Source organism: Crocuta crocuta, unplaced genomic scaffold, assembly GCF_008692635.1.
Source record: "Crocuta crocuta isolate KB4526 unplaced genomic scaffold, BGI_CrCroc_1.0 scaffold339, whole genome shotgun sequence".
In the NCBI taxonomy this organism is placed as follows: Eukaryota; Metazoa; Chordata; class Mammalia; order Carnivora; family Hyaenidae; genus Crocuta; species Crocuta crocuta.
This window is the reverse complement of record NW_027530357.1, coordinates 4,174,309-4,191,753: the sequence shown is the minus strand read 5'-3', so window position 1 is coordinate 4,191,753 and position 17,445 is coordinate 4,174,309. Positions and strand designations below refer to the sequence as shown.

At 50.9% G+C, this 17,445-nt stretch overlaps 1 protein-coding gene across 1 annotated transcript in view; it reads right to left on the bottom strand.

Moving 5' to 3' along the window:
- The window catches only part of KSR2 (kinase suppressor of ras 2), a 418,048-nt gene that overhangs the window by 171,965 nt on the left and 228,638 nt on the right, over window positions 1-17,445 (bottom strand). Inside the window, exon 5 of the mRNA XM_077765936.1 lies at window positions 7,570-7,754. Coding sequence (XP_077622062.1) covers window positions 7,570-7,754 — 185 coding nt within the window. The remainder of the gene's footprint in view (window positions 1-7,569; window positions 7,755-17,445) is intronic.

Genomic DNA, 17,445 nt, shown 5'->3' with positions numbered 1-17,445 from the left:
CCACCCCACCCCCACCCCCCACACAACACCAGCCCTCCTTGCACACAAAGGTGTCACCTTTTCCACTGTTTCCTTCCTCCAGAGCACATTCAGCAGCTGCAGAGAGGCTAACTTTGCAACCATCCTGGCATAATGGAGAGAGCTATCAGTTGGGCCTGAGGAGATCCAGGTTCAGATCGCAGCTCTGAAATCCTGGGCAAGTTCCTTCTACTTTCTGGCCTCAGCTTCCCCATTTTTTAAAAATTTTTTAATGTTTTTTTATTTTTTAATGTTTTTTGTTTGTTTGTTTTGTTTCTGAGACAGAGAGAGAGAGAGAGAGACAGCATGAGCAGGGGAGAGTCAGAGAGAGAGGGAGATACAGAATCTGAAGCAGGCTCCAGGCTCTGAGCCAGCTGTCAGCACAGAGCCTGAGGCGGGGCTCGAACCCACGAACTGTGAGATCATGATCTGAGCCAAAATCGGATGCTTAACTGACTGAGCCACCCAGGCACCCTTCAGCTTCTCCATTTTTAAAATAAGGGCTTGGATTCCATGATTTCTGAGCTCCCTATCAGTTCTAACCTCTATGCTTTTATTATTTTAAATTTTTTTAAAGTTTATTTATTTATTTTGAGAAAGAAAACAAGTGGGGGAGATGCTGGGGGCGGGGAGAATTCCAATCAGGCTCCTCACTGGACAGCGCGGATCCCGACAAATGGGTTCCAATCCCATGAACCACAAGGTCATGACCCGAGCCAAAACCAAGAGTTGGAAGCTTAACCGACTGAGCCACCCAGGTGTGCTCCGACCTCTATGGTTTTAGAAGAGATGTTAAAAACCAGGAGCCCCACGCCCAAATACAACCCACAATCCTGAGGGATTATTTAATACCAACTCACACGGCATTAAAAGATTTTTCAGTGGGTGCTAGCATTTTACAACTGGGAGATTTCTTATAAAAGTCACAGTTGCTGACTTCTTCAGAAAAATTCAAACACCTGGCAGTTCGGATGCACTGACAAAGACATACCACCGTGTAAGTAGAAGTCGTGCCCAAACCACATATCCCGGGTGCAACATGAGGAAACACAGATAAACCCAAACTGAGAAACATTCTGTGAAGAAGCTGGCCCCCATTCTTCAAAGATGTCAATGTCGCAAACAACGAAAAAAGACTGAGGAACTATTCAAGCCCGACACAAGACCTTAATGCAATATGCGATCCTGGATCGGATCCTGTGCCAGAAAAATAAATTGCTATGACGGATACTATTGAGACAATTGTTGAAATAGGAATATGGTTAGATGAAAGTCTTGAGTCAATGTCAAGTTTACTGAATCCGGTACCTCTATGTGGTTATGCAACCATCCCAAATGGCTCTGAATGAAAGAGAGGAAGCGAATGCAAGGCAATGTTAAAAATGAACGCACCTGGGGGCACCTGGGTGGCTCAGTTAGTTGAGCATCCGACTTCGGCTCAGCTCATGATCTCGGGGTTTGTGAGTTTGAGCCCCACGTCGGGCTCTGTGCTGACAGCTCAGAGCCTGGAGCCTGTTTTGGATTCTGTGTCTCCCCCTCTCTCTGCCCCTCCCCCACTCGCACTCTTGTCTCTCTCTCAAAAATAAACAAACATTTAAAAAATAAATAAAAATAAAAATGGATGAGTCTGAGTAAAGGGCGGTACAGGAGTTCTTTATAGCATTCTTGCCACTTTTCTGTAAGTTTAAAATTATTTCAAAATTGAAAGCGTTTTTTAAAAGGGTTGTCATATGTAACCCAGCAATTTTCAAATGTTAGTGTGCAGAATCCCTGGAGGTTTGGTGAAAATTCAGACTGCTGAACCTTTCTCAGAGCCACCGCTGCTTCTTTTTTTAATGTTTATTTATCTATTATTGGTGGGGGAGGGACAGACAGAGAATCCCATGCAGGCTCCAGCTCAGCGCAGAGCCGAACGTGGGGCTTGATCCCACAACCCTGAGACCATGACCTGAGCTGAAGTCGGGAGTGGGATGAAACCAACCGAGCCACCCAGGCGCCCCTCCCCAGAGCTTCGGATCCAGTAGGTCTGGAAGGGGGAAAGTAAGAATGTGCATTTCTAATAAACTCTCACGAAACATACATGCTGCTGTAAACAGTGAAAGTGACTATCAGATGAACAAGACGCAGGAGTTTTTAAAAAGCAGGATCGACCGCGGGTGGTACAGGGGACTAGTGTTTTTCATCATGAGACTTTTTGGATCACTTTCTTTGTTTTCAGGGATACACACCTGAATGCCTATAAATTACCGACACCAAGCCCTGCCTGGCAAGTAGCAGATGGTCAGTAAGTGTTAGGGACCTGCTGGTATTTGAGTTTCTAAACTACAGCAAAGACGCCCAGCAACAGGGAGCCTCCTGCATTGCTGGGCGGGAGAGGGGAAGGGATAAGGTCAGCACTTTGACCTGCTCAGTGTGGGGGAGACACAGTCTCTGGGGTGCTCTAATGCAATCTACGGGGTCCCCCGTGAAGACTGCCACACGGAGTCAGGCCAGACACATACGCCTCAAAACCTCTCCCGATTCTGAGTCAAGAACATGGCTCAGGCTGCAAACTTGTGTCAAGACACGCAACTCCTCGCCTCTTCCGGGGGGTAATGAACCTGGGCCTCAGGCCTCATTAAACCCCATTATATAATCACCCCCATCCCGAGTCTCTTTAGAACCCTTCCAGAGGCTGGTTTCTTGGGAGTACGCAGTTCAGCTTCATCAGTCTGTACCGCTACCTGCTGCCTCCCTCAAAAAATCAGCGTTCTGACTCAGCCTGGAGGCACATGAGGCCAGGCCCTCAACGGAGGGTCAACTCTGTCGCCTTGTGTCCAAGGAAAAGCACAGGCGAAAAGAAGAGGCGCGTGCATGGTGAGACAGGGCGGTGAGGGCCGCGCCGCCTCTCAAGGCACCTGGCACGGGGCAGTGTTTTATAGGCTGGGGCCACACGTATAACTCCAGCTGGGGCCACAAAAACCAAGAAGGGCAAGTCTGGGAGTCATCAGTCCCTTGTCCCCTTTGGGAACCGCTGCCCCGAAGTGCTAGACCCCCACAGCCCGCTGATAAAGAAACACCCAGAAAACCACAGGTGGTAAAAGTTGCCTGTCGTTCCTCGCCTTCTGCCGAAGATGTCCCGGCCGTCTTCCGCAGCTGCCCGGCCCCCACAGCGGACACCCGGCTCCCACCGGGGACAATGGAGTCCCTGAATATCAGCCCCAGAGTCGGGCGGGGTAGCAATTTGTTAGCCAGTGTGGGTGCTGCTCCCTGAGTGAGCACAGCAAGCTGAGGGACAAGAGGAGGCACCCTTGGAGCAAGGCTGACACCCGACAACACAACCCCCCCAAGGAGGCAAGGGTGCCAGAGAGGAAACTGGAGCAAATTAAGGTCCCTGTCGGAGGAGCAAACAGGTCTCGGCGAAGACAGCGTTCCGACTGCATCTCCTCCGCAATACAGAACGGGGCATTCAGGATGGGTGCACACTCCACTTCCTGCCTGCCCTTGGGATCTGGGGCCAGCTACCCAAATGCTCTCAGCCTCGGTTTCTTCATCTGCAAAATGGGGATAAGAACGGAAACCACCTGATGGCGAACTGTGAAGTAGTACAAGTAAATTGCTTTGCCTGAATTGAAGATGCCTGTAACATTGTCTGTCAATACATAATAAACGCCCGTTGCTATTATTATCGCCGTTTTCATCATTGTTACAAGTTATGCCATCATCTAATGGGCTCCGGTAGCTGCCAAAGCTACCCTTTGTGGAGACTCAGTGCTCTAAGCACCAATGCCCCCCCACCCCCCACACTGTGCTAGGAAATTACACACATTCCTCACTTTCCCTCACTACATCCTTGCCAGGTTGAAACAGACACGGGGCAGGGAGGGGAGGGGCTCGGTGATGTGCGCAACAATATGTCAGCAACCACTTAGTAGCTATACTCCCCAAATCACTTCCACCAGCCGGTAATGAAAGATGATGAGTAATTACTCCTTCCCATCTAGACGGTATTTTTTCATTCTGAAGAAGGTTCTTTATCGGGGATTAGAGCAGCAGCCTGACCCAATTCGGCTGGACTCAGAGATACCCTACAAGGAGCCACCAGCACACAGCCTGTGGGATCAAAACTGCTCCGTGGGTAGAGGGCATGGGGTCAGACACCATCTGGGTGACACGGGATGCCCAAATGAAATGCCAAATAAATGCAGCAAGGATGGAGAGGTCCGTTGCTCTCCACTCCTTTGGGAGCTAAGTTCACTCCCGAGTCACCATCCTCCACGTTGAGCAGTAGGGCTTCCTAGCTTGTGTTCTGTCCACTGTTAGCCTCAGACAAAGGTTCCTCTATAAGCTGGGGCTCCTGCCACGCCCCTCCCTCCCCCTGCTCATCACTCCCAGACCAGAAATGTAGGGCAAGCCCCAGGGAGGTGCAGTCCTTCTCACGGCCCATTGGAGGAGGCTGGGCATTCAGGGTCTGAGTCTCAGCCACTCTCCAGCCAGATCTGCCTAATGCTGTCCCCAGGCATCACCAGTAGGGTGACAAGATGGCAGATCATCACAGTCACGGTGATCTTTGCCGGCCGGCCAAGGCCAGCACTGAAAGTGACAATGGGGCAGACAGACAGCCTGGCAGAGACGCGGCTTCTGGGGCTCCCTCTGCTGGGTCCGCGGGGGGTCGGGCTGGTGCTGGGGCCCAGGGGCAGTAAGGCTGAGGCTCACGGTGGGAGGGGAGAAGCAGTGCCTGACCAATGTGTCTTCCCAACCGCCCCAGCCTAGAGTCCTCCAACCAGCCTCCTGAGTCCAAAGATTTGCCCAGAAAACGCTCGCTGGGTAGGTCTCAGAGACACAGAACGTCTAAGCTCTGGACCCTAGGGGAGTCTTGTACAACTGGGGAAACCGAGAGCCAGGCAGAGAGGGGAATTCACCAAAGTGCAGGCATGCAGGCTAAGGATGGATCTGGATTCAAAACCTATGACGTGGGCAAGATCATTCACTCTTCTGAGCCTCAGTTTCCTTATCTCTAGAATGGGAATTAAAATGCCCGCCTCCCTGTAACTGTGACCAGGGAGGGAGAGGCGTCACACAAGCAATTGGTGGCATCGCGGAGATTCCGTTTCCTAACCTGTGCCACTCACTGGGCCGCCTCTGTTTCTGTCACCTGTCTGCATCAACGGAAATGGGACTGGTCCACGAGACTCCCGCTAACATTCGGGTGACACACTCCTTCTCTGCTGAGGCTCAGGCTACTTTTCTCCTGTATGGAAGATCAGAGGGTGGCCTCTCTGCACATGAGGCTCAGGACTGTCCCGACAGGCAACTGTGTGTCTGGGGTCTCAGGGCTGACTTTAGCTGGGGACTTGGCTCATGCCCACAGGGGAGTGCAGAAGCCTTTCCTCTCCCGTGGAGATCAGGGCAGGCATGAAAAGGTGGTAGCCATGCGGAATCCTCACAAAACTTTCCGGAAGCAGAGGAGGNCGTGGCTTTTTTTTTTTTTTTTTTAAAGCAAGCTGAAGATGTTTCTCTTCTGGAAAGAACTCAAGAGCAGAGTTGCGGTCAAACTCCCAGAGATGGCCATGCCAACACCCCTCACAGGATGGCAATGCCCAGAGAGAGACACGCAGCCACCCGGCGTCAGGCCAAGGTAAATTCCAAGCACTCTCAGGGCCATCGGGGAGTGGGGGGTAAACTGAAAGGCATTTACCCACAGCGCTCAGATTCATCATAAAGTCAGAGGATGTAAGCGCTGCCGGGAGAAAGGAGCTAATGAACGTCATAATGAGAGCTAGCATTTATTAAGCACTTGCTGTGTGCCAGGCACACCACGCGGATGACTTGACATGCAGGGGCAGATCCAACCCTCGCAACCACCTAGGGAGTGAATCTAGTAGTGTTCCCATTTTACAGATGAAGTCACTGAGGCTCAGAAAGGCTCTGCCCTTGCTCGAGGTCAGGCATTCTGCTCAGAAAGAAAGAGAGCTGCGCCTGGCACCCAGGCGTCACCCTCCTGGGCCTGTCACCCTGCTGCTAGGACACATTTGATGACCCATCACCCCTTCTCGTCCGAGCTCCCAAGCCGCCCTCCGACTGCACACAGGCCCTCCCCCACGGACCGTCTCTGGTCTCTCTGACAGGGATATCTCCGACAAATCAATAAACTGGCCTTCTGGGCTTGGTATGTGTCATGAATGCTATTTTAGTTCGCCTGATTCAGGGCCTGCGCCCCCTGGGCACCGAAGTGAGCCCGGTTCTGGAACGTCTCCTAACTGATGTCCACACAGGTCTCTTCTGGCTCTGGGCCCTCAGGGGGTCCCTGTGGTGGACGCGTGATGCACATGTGTAGACCGTAAACCGAGTTCGTCGTCCTGCCCAGGCCAAATCTAGCTGCGCTAAGTCAGAGCTTCTGAGCCCAACGGCCTTGACGCGAGGCGCCATGTCGGAGGTTACACGTGCCATTCCCCAGGGGAAGAAACAGCGGACAGCCTGAAATTCTCAGAGCGTCCACAGCCTCCCTAAAAAATAAGTTCAGAAACTCTTCTGCAAAGGCAAAGCATAGAGCCCCACATTTAGAGAAAGGCCCCCTGCTGAGCATTTGAGGGATCCTGGATCAGATCGTGCGTGATGGTGGAGCTTCTCCACTCTGGAGCGAGAAAGAACCAGGTTCAAACCCTGGCTCGACTACTCAAGAGCTGTGTGGCTCTGCCAAGTTCTTTGACGGCCCTGAGCCTCAGTCTCCTCATCCATGCAATGGGAACAACTAGTCTGCACCAAGGCTTGTTGCTAGAACTACACGAAGTCAGGCACGTGGGTGGTGAGGGTGCACAGGGACTCCGTAAACGCTGCCGATCATTCATCAGAGCAGCGACACGACCACCCTGGGGACCGGGGGCTATTTCCTCCACCGTCCAGCAGCCCCTCTTCCTCCCAAACTCCCCGTCAATAAAAGCTGGTATCTTGGCTGAAGGCCTAGCTGGGCTCTTTTCAGGGGCTCCCCTCTGACCACGTCTGTGCCTGTTCAGCAAAACGAGCCTCTGGGCAGAGAAGATTAAAGGCCTTCTCAAACCTCCACCCTGGATCACCAGAAAGTTCCATTTCTGCTCCGAGTAATAACCACTTTGTCTCCAGCAGAAATTCGTGGCAGCAGAATGTAAAAGACCCCAGGCCGTGCTCGGCCCAGTTTGAACCCAAATACATCTTTGAGATAAAAGGTTATGTGTGTTGACCCAAGCAGGGGGGGAAAAATTACAAAATTTAATCATAGATGCCTTGTCCACAGTGGCCTGAGAAAAATCCTGTGACCCGGGCAGCCAAGAGGCAGAGAGGAAAAGCTGGTGTTTCCTTTAACGCCCCGCAGGCTTCCCTCGGTCATCCCTCCACACTGCAGGCAAAAAACGGGGACCGGTCAACCTCTCAAATGCTGGTTACCCCCTTTCCCTTCAAAACCATCCCAAGGGGCATGACCGGCGCAGGGGGGAGGCGGATGAGCGGCGTTCTAAGCATTTCACGAGCATCTTCTCAGAATGGGGAGCAGACACCTGGCAAAGAGGGTTCGGCAGCCCCTGCGGGCGGGCGACTTACTTGCAGAGAAGTTGGCCTCGGTGTGGACAGGAGGGGTGGAGGGCAGGAAAGGTGCGTGTCCCACAAAGAAAGAGCGGAGAGAGCGCTCCGATAGGAGCGGGGAGCGCTGCTGAGAAGGAATGTTCTCGCAGCTGCCCACGCTGCTGTGAATCTTGAGGTTCAAGGGTTTGCTTTTCTTCTTGGCTCTGAAAGGGAGACAGAAGCAGAAGAGAGGGCCACGTGTCCGTGAGTGCACACGAAATGGGGGGGGACCCGATCTCGTTCACCTGGTCCCAGTGTCCACTCCCCACGTCGACCTGGCCCCGCGGCTGCCCTGTCCCCACTTCACCGCGCTCTGGCCACCGCCTGGGCGCCATTTCTCACCTGCAGCCCTTGGCTGGTCCTCACATCCCCACTGCCCAGAACACCCTCCCCTTCCCTGCCTGGTTAATCCCCATCTGTCTTCTCTGACTCCACTCTGGTGTCCTCTCCTCCAGGAAGCCTTCCCTGATACTCCGCCCCTTCCCTTCCTGCCTGGGTTGGGTTCTCCTCTTCCATTCTTCTACAATATTCTGTATGTATCCCTGTGGCTATACTTCCCTATTTTCCGAATTTGTTCTTTTAGTTCTTGTCTCCCAAGCGAACTGTGGGTCTTTGAGGGCAGTGACTGTATTGCCTATTTCTCTGTCCCTGGCAACTAGCACAGAACCTGGCACACAGCAGATGCTCATTGAAAGCTTATTAAAGGACCAATCTGGGTTATGACTGGCATTTATCATGCTGCCTTCTAATTCCATGAAGGCAGGGACCCTGTCGTTTTCGTTGCTGGATCTCCCAACCCCCCACTCGGCACCAGCTGAACGGAATGAACCTCTGGGGCTAGTTTGGAAAATTTCTCCCCTCCCCAAGGAGCTTAGATGACCAGTTTACGAGAGCGTGATTTAGCACANTTCAGGTCTGGCCCAGAGCTGGGCGCCATCTTGTGGCCAAAGTGAGCCCTCCTTGCAAATTTTCTCTGTTCTGGGTGGAGAGCCCAGGAAGGTGCCTTAATTAAAGACTGGAGGCCTCCCACACACACGCGCGTAAAAGTCAGCCTCTCCAGGAGGCGTGCTGCTCATCAGCTTTAAGGAATCCAAGTGCACCCGCAGAGTCGCTCCCTCACAGTGCCTGGGCTGGCAGCCCGCTTGTTATCTCCCTAGGGGTCTACAGCAAAGCCCAGGAAAGTACTTCCTGTTACAGCAGCACACGTTAGCTGGCTCTCCCTGCCCGGGGCTGGAGAAGAGGAAACACGAGAGCAGCATTTCATTCCACAAGAGTCCCCACATGGTGGAGATTCACAGAGGCATCTACACAGAGGCAGTATCACTGTGGAGTTAAACTGGGCAAGCTTCGGGATCAGAGAGACCAGGGCTCAGGCCCTGACGGTGACCTCGGGAAAGTGATCTCATCCCTTTGTGCCTCAGTTTCCCTACCTGGACAACGGGGAAAATAACAGCACCTACCTAAGAAGGATGTCATCACAATCCTACGAGATAACGTGCTTAGCACCGGGCCCGGCACACAGTGAGTTACCTGTCGTGAATATCACCCTGAAAGGTTAGACTGGGCATCTACACAGCCCGGAATTAACCTTGAAGAGGCCAAAAGTTGAAACCGAGCCATGTTTTTCACCTGAAAACACCCAGCAACTCTCACCGCACCACTACTCTGGGCAGATGAATGGGATGCAGGCATATCCTCTGGCAATAGATCCCATTGTTAGTTCCAAAACAGACAGGAGCCTTGAGGCACTGGGCCACCAGATGACAAGCCAGACCCCTTATATATGGAGAACCGAGTCTAAGCGCCAGTTTAACAGCTTCTCAAACTGTTAAATTGTCAATTTGCTTTACCAACTCAGGGCCACAGGTGGAGCAGAGGAGGAGTACATAAATAAGTGTTAGTTGGGTAGATGGATGGATAAAAAGCTGGTGGGTGGATAGATGGATGGATGAAGAGATGGATGGATGGATGGATGGATGGGTGGATGGATGGGTAGATGGATGGATAAAAAGCTGGCTGGCTGGCTGGCTGGCTGGATGGATGGATGGACGGATGGATGGAGAGATGGATGGGTGGAACGAAGGAAGACATATAAGAAAGGTAGATGGATGGATGGATGATGGAAAGGACAAAGCATGGATATAGTGATGAATGGATAAAGAGATGGATCAAAAGATGGATCAGAGGATGGATGGAGGCATAGATGGTAGATGGAAAAAGGAAGGAAGAAAGAGCGAAGGTAGAAGGGTGGAAGGATGGATGGGTCAATGGACGGAGGGATAGACAAAAAGGACAAAGCATGGGTAGATGGATGAATGGATAAAAAGATGGATCAGAGGATGGATGGTGGAGGGATGAAAAGGCTGAAGGATAGAAGGATGATGGAGAGGTGGATATAATGAGGGAAGAGAGAATCAGAGGACAGACAGACAGACAGACAGAAGGAAGAGAGGGCGGGAGAAACAGAAAGTGGAGAATGAATGGCTACTTGATCAAAGTGGGTGGAAGGAAATCACGTATCACTTCCCACCCACCAAGGAAGCCCTCATGGACAGAATATGGGATTCACCTTTACCATCTGCCCTCATTACCGGCACACTCAGAGGAGAAAACAGACACAAATGACTGTGGCCAATGACTGTGACTGTGTGAGATTTGGTGCATACTTTGCGGTACACCCTGCAAGTGTAATTAAAAAAGAACATCTTCTCCAAGATCTTCTCGAGATATTAGAAATCTATTGCACAGACGTCTTCCCTGGAATCGGGGCCAGTTTGGGGGAAAGCAGCAAAATGGGGTGGCATAAAGCATCGGCGAGGGCAGCTCCGTCCTTAGGGACTGCATGAGCCCTAGGTGGACCATGCTGCTGTCTACACAGGCGGGCAAGTCAGAGCTCCCTGACATGGGAGGCTGTCCTAACAGGAGCCCCAGAGCCGGGCGAGGCTGAAGCTGCACGTCTATGCAGGGAAGACATTCAGCCCAGGGGCCGCAATCTGTGCTTAGGGAAAACGTACTCGATTTACCAGGTACAGCAAAGGATTATTCACTCCAGTGCTGGAGTCCAGCAAAGTTCTTCTGACCTTCCTGAAGCGTAATATGCATAGAATGTCTGAACAAAAAGGATCCTGAGAATCCTTTACCTCTTCAGATTCATTAGTCTCCATCTCCAGCCTCAGAGCTCTGGTCCAAGCCTCTCTCCTCCCTTACCCCTGCTGCTGCTGCTGGGTCCGAATCAGACCCTCAATCTCACTGCTTTTGGGGGTTTTTTGGCATTTCTTTATTTTTATGTTCTTTACTTTTTTATTTATAGGGAGGTGAAATTCACATAATATATAGTAACCACTTTAAAATGAACAATTCAGTGGCATCAGGTACATCCTCAATGCTATGCAACTACCAACCAGTTCCAAAAGAGTTTCATCGCCTCAAAACAAAACCCTGTACCCACTAAGCAGTTCTCTCCATGCCCTTCCCTCCGGCCTATGACAACTACCAACCTGTCTTCTGTCCCTTATAGATTTGTCTATTCTGGGTATTACATATAAATGGAATTATACAAGATGTGAACTTCTGCGTCTGGCTTCTTTCACAGAACCCAATGTTTCTGAGGTGCACCCATGTGGTAACAATGTATCAAAACTTCATTCCTTTTTATGGTTGAATAATCCCAACCCATTTTTGATTCTTTATAATCTATTCTCCATCCAGGCACCAAAGCGAGGTTTTGAAAAGGATACGTTGTATCGCGCCACTCATCTCACACCCCCTGCACTTAAAAACTTCCAAAGGTTTCCTTAAAAAAGCTTCAAGGGGCCCTCAAGGATTGCTCTCTGGAGAACTTCTTGTATTATCATCACCTGGCTACCCTCTGACTCTAGCCACTCTGGTCATCTTTCTGATTTCTGACCACACCATATTCTCACCCACCTCAGGGTCTTTGCACATGCTGTTCCCTCTGCCAGGAACACTATTCCCCATCCCGACTGTTAGTGGAGACCTACTTTAGGCATCACTTGCTTAGAGACACAGCCCTCAACCCTCAGAACCAGTCAGACCTCCAGGTTACATGTGCCCCTAGCACTAAATGCTTTTCCTTCACAGAATGCATCCCGGGTGGAGTTCTGCTTTTGCGTGTGTGGTTACTGAGTGGACATCTGTCTCCTCCACTGGCTGGTGACCACCGCACAGGGGATGGACCTGGAGCCCAGCACCTACCACAGAGCAGGCAACCCACAGTTGCGGGGCTAAGACCAGAAGCCAGGTCTACAGACCCTCACCCAAGGCCATGTGCAAAGACAACCTGGCACTTTCTGTCTTAGGAAAATTCTAAAGGAATGCAGCCTGGCTTTGGTCTACAAAGCCCTGGTTTGCCAGCATCTTCTCAATGAACTCTAGCTCCATGGGCTCCCGAGGGTGGAGGAACGCCTGATTTCCCGAGGGCGGAGGGTGCCAGCCCCTGTCCCCACCCCCGGCCTCAGTCTGGCAGACAGCGCTGCGCTCCGAAGGCTCTTGGTCAGTGCCTGCTCACCAGCCTGTACGTCAGAGCCTTGGGTGCAAAGATCATGGAGGGGGCCCAAACTGATGATTTGTCTTTGCGCAACTTTTTTTTTCTTTTTATTTTAGAGAGAGAGAGAGAGCATGCAAACAAGGGAGAGGGACAGAGAGTACGGGAGAGAGACTCACAAGCAGGCTCCATGCTCAGCACAGAGTCTGATGTAGGGGCTCGATCCCATGATCCTGGGATCATGAACTGAGCTGAAATCAAGACTCAGAGGCCCAACCGACTGAGCCACCCAGGTGCCCCTGCACTACTTTCTATTCCAAAAGTCTCCTGGGTGCTGAGTCCAGGAGAGCTGCCGGCTCACGTGACCTCTTTACCCTCACTTCCTCGGATGTGGGGTTGTGTCCCCTTGAACTCGAATGCCTTGGCCTGGCCATAAACTTCAGCGTCTCATTAACGGTGTCTGGAGCATCTGGCTCAGCCAATTGGGAGGAAATGACAGAGTTGGGAGCGGACGAGCTCGTTGCAGGCGTGCCTGAAGGACAGGCACGGCACACATTCTCACACACCAGTCTGCGGAGCAAAGTGCTCGACTAGAAGACACGCCCACTGGCCTTATGCGGGGGGCTATGTGAGTGTTCCTTCTTCCCAAATGGGGCCATTTAAGTCCCTTGCAGCTGACATGATCTGACTACCCAAAAACGAGGCCTCCAGGCAAGACCCGCTTTTTTGTTTTTTATGTTTTATTTATTTCTGAGAGAGAGAGAGAGAGAGAGAGAGAGAGAGAGAGGCGGTGGGAGAGGGGGGGGGGCAGANTTCAGCGTCTCATTAACGGTGTCTGGAGCATCTGGCTCAGCCAATTGGGAGGAAATGACAGAGTTGGGAGCGGACGAGCTCGTTGCAGGCGTGCCTGAAGGACAGGCACGGCACACATTCTCACACACCAGTCTGCGGAGCAAAGTGCTCGACTAGAAGACACGCCCACTGGCCTTATGCGGGGGGCTATGTGAGTGTTCCTTCTTCCCAAATGGGGCCATTTAAGTCCCTTGCAGCTGACATGATCTGACTACCCAAAAACGAGGCCTCCAGGCAAGACCCGCTTTTTTGTTTTTTATGTTTTATTTATTTCTGAGAGAGAGAGAGAGAGAGAGAGAGAGAGAGAGGGGCAGTGTGAGCAGGGGAGGGTCAGAGAGAGAGGGAGACACAGACTCCGAAGCAGGCTCCAGGCTCTGAGCTGTAAGCACAGAGCCCGACGCGGGGCTTGAACCCACAAGCTGTGAGATCATGACCTGAGCTGAAGTGGGACACTTACCCGACTGAGCCACCCAGGCTCCCCAAGACCCGTTTTAAAAACCAAAGAATGGCACCAAGTTCTTGGGTGGGAAGGGGGCATGGGGGACGCACGAAGCCCAGGGAGGGAAAGAGCTTGGAACAGCAAAGGCTGGTAAGTCTACCACCAGGAGAATCCTCAATGGCATATGCTCTGCCCCTTGGCCGCAGGCTACAACCCTGGCTTCTGGCTCTAACATTAGCCATGGGAGCACCGGTAAAAAGGAAGCATGAGTGAGTCAATCAAACACGGTACGCTGCATTTCCCCAGGTGTGGATGAATAGGAAATGCCTTCAGATGAGGCATGAGTGAATCGTTTTTGTGTTTTAATAGTTAACATTTTAAAAACGAACTTGCATATCAACTGCATAATCTCACGGCACTGATTTCCTGGTAGACAGCTTTATGTGCACATACAAAGAAGGAAAAGCAGGTGAAACAGAAGGAGAAAGAGAAGAAAGGGGGAGAGAAGAGGGAGAGGCAGAGACAGTGACTGGAGAGCATATTAAGTACATTTCAGGACAGGTCCCAGCAGAACGGCTAAAGAGAGAGCTGACAGTACCAAATGCTGGCAAGGAGAGAGAGAGTAACCGGAAGCCCCCCTTCCCCAATTCTGGTGAGACTGTAAATTGGCAAAACCATTTTGAAAAGCTATCTGGCAATATGTACTAAAGTGAACACACCTTCTGACCCCAAAATTTCACCCCTGGGTAGGTACCCAACCTAAATGAGTGCCCATGTCCACAAAATGACCTATGCAAGAATGTTCATGGCAACGATATTCATGTGGCCAAACACTGGGAACAGCCTCAATGTCCATCAGTAACAGAAAGGATAATGCAGACTATGCTCACACAATTGATGACCGCATGGCAACAGAAAAGAGAAAACTATGGCTTATACTGTAACACAGCTGAATCTCAGTGATACAGTATCTGGCAAAGGAAACCAGGCACGAAAAAAACTTATATTGTAGGACTCCATTATGATTCTATTTACACGGCGTTCAAGAACAGGACTCCATTATGATCTATGCTGGAGAGGCTAGAAGAGTGATTTAAAAAGTTTTTAAATATCTATTCATTTATTTCTGAGAGGAAGGATTAGCAGCGGAGGGACAGAGAGAGAGACACACACACACAGAATCTGAAGCAGGCTCTAGACTCTGAGCTGTCAGCACAGAGTCCAATATGGGGCCCAACCCACAAATTGTGAGATCATGACCTGGGCCGAAGTCAGACACTTTGAGCCACCAGGTGCCCTTCTGTGTTATATATATATGTATATGTAATTGAGAGATATATATAATTGAGAGAGAGAGAGAGAGATGGGAAGGAGTAGAGAGAAAGAGGGAGAGGGAGTAGGGAGAAAGAGGGAGAGAGAGAATCCCAAGCAGGGTCACAGTGTGGGGCTAAATCTCATGAACTGTGAGATCATGACCTGAGCCGAAATCAAGAGTCAGATGCTTAACCAACTGAGCCACCCAGGTGCCCCAAGAGTGATTTTCTTTGGGCACGTTACTGACTGGAATAAGACCCAAGGAGCCTTCTAGGAACTGACATGTCTTCTGTCTTGACTGGGTGGTAATTAGTACTGTGATATAGTATATAATGCATGTATATAATATATGTATATATTATATCACAGTACGAGTACTATATGTATAAATATGTAAATTTACATATCCACGTATGGTATATAATATAGTAAATATTACATTTATGTGCACAAATGTATATATTTATATATGCCATATAATAGTATGATATAGCATAATATATATTTATATATAAATGTATATATGTATCACCATATGTGGTTAAACACGTTATATATAAACATACATACTTGAAAACATGTAAAATATCTTAAGCATAGATACACAGTATTTTTTTTTAATATTTATTTTTGAGAGAGAGAAGAGAGACAGAGTATGAGTGAGAGAGGGAGACAGAATGTGAAGCAGGCTCCAGGCTCTGAGCTGTCAGCACAGAGCCCAACGCAGGGCTAGAACTCACAAGCTGCGAGATCATGACCTGAGCTGAAGTTGGACGCTTAACCGACTGAGCCACCCAGGTGCCCCAGTATTTTTGTTTAAAGGTAAAACTTTGCTTAGTAACAGATCAGCTGTCAGTATCAAACAGATCTTCTACCAAGACCTGATTGGGAAAAGAGCAAATTGTTCTCTGTCTGTCTCTCTCTATATATTAGACACTAAGTCTGTGTATGTATAGACTAATACACCACTTCGCTTCTTCAGAGCCAGGACGAGTACAAGTGAGGAAGAAGGAATGAGAGACGAAAGGGAAAACGCTCTAGTGCAGAAGTTGGTGAATTTTTTTCTGTAAAGGCCTCTGCAAGTCCCGTGTTCTCAGCCCTGCTGACGCAGCGCGCAATCAGTCCGAGACCACAGGTGGATGAATGGGGGTGATCTTATAAAAACAGGCCGTGGGCTGAATTTGGCCCGCGGGCTGTAGCCTGCTAGCCCCTATTCTAGGAGGGTCTGGACTTACAGGAAAGTTAGGAAAAGTAAAGCAAACCACGCAGAGTAATGCCCGAATCCCACTCCCCATCATCTGGCTCACGCCAAGAGCTGCTACTCCGGCCACCTGGGGTCTTTCCTTTCCTCATCCCCACCTCTCCTGGGGTACGCTGGGTCCTGTCATGGCCCCTCTACATTTCTTCGAGGTCTGGCCGCATTCTGGAGCACACCCTGGTTTTTCGGATGTTTTGATGAGTGTGGGTCCCTCCCACCCACGTAGGGACCATGTGGAATGTGCTCTCTGTGGATCCCCAGGGCCCAGCACAGGACGGGGCACACAGTGGGAGTTTAATTAAGTAAATGAATGCATGAAAAGTCGGCATGCTTGCACTGCACCAGCGCATGAATGCTGGTGGGCTTTTCGTGGAGGTGAGTTGGGGAGGGGGTGGCCCTGGAATGTGCATGCTTTGCCTCCATGCTAACTGGGGTGGGGCCAGGCAGGCACCCCGCCCTGCATGTTTATTTCTAATAGAAGGCGAGTGCTGCCTGCGGGGGCTGAGGCAACAGTCAGTCTGCTGGGAAGGTGAAGCGCCTCTATCAGCCCACCTGGGGTTGTGAATTCCAGCACCCACAGGACAGCCGCCATCGGCACTGAGATCTGTCCGGCTGAGATGCTGGGAGCAGGTGATCTGCTTGGGACGAGCTGTGTCATCCAGGGCAGGAACAATGATAACCCCCTTTCTGCAGTTAAGGTAACTGGCGTGCTCAACAGTTAAAGCACCCAGGTGGCAACTCCATAAAGGCCTGGGGTGCAAACACGGCTTTAATGGACTTCAAAGCCTGTTCTGAACTGCTCTGTTAATTTCCCTATGACAGCTGACTACATACACTCCCGTTTTACAGGCCTGTCTGCTTCGGCGGCTGACTTCAGGCTTCGCTGGCAAGGGCCAATCTTGCGCTTGCAAACCGGGCATCTTGCCACAGGGCTGGTCCCACCCAGTTCTTGACCTGCACACGGACAATGCTGCCTCTGCCCACTCTGATGGAAGAATCCAGAAGCCACACAGCCACCCCCCCCTCCAAGTGAATGCCACTGCACAGCCCGGCCCAGCCTTCCCACACCCCATCTGAGCTCACCCAGACGGCCAGCCTCGATTCTGCCTTCCAGGCCCGTTGGTTTTCCTGCATCCCTGTGATTAGCGACTAATCTTATTTTTTTGTTCCCCAGCCCATAAATCAGTTACAGACCAAATATTTACACAGGCCGTCATTTCCGACTGACCGGGGCTCTGACAGCCCTCATTATTAAAAAGGATGACTGATTTTGGGCAGAGATTTCACAAGCATGTGGCTGGATGTTTTCTTTTAGGCGTCCCTCCCCCCACCCCATTGCCCGAAGAAAGACAATTTCCAAGATAAATTGGCAGAGAGGTCTGCTCTCCCTGTCCCCCCGGGGCCAGTGGGACATGGGTACCTTCCATCAGCCCAGTAAGCGACGGCCAGCACTGGCTTCTGCCCGCTTTGCATGGCCTCCCCATGGGC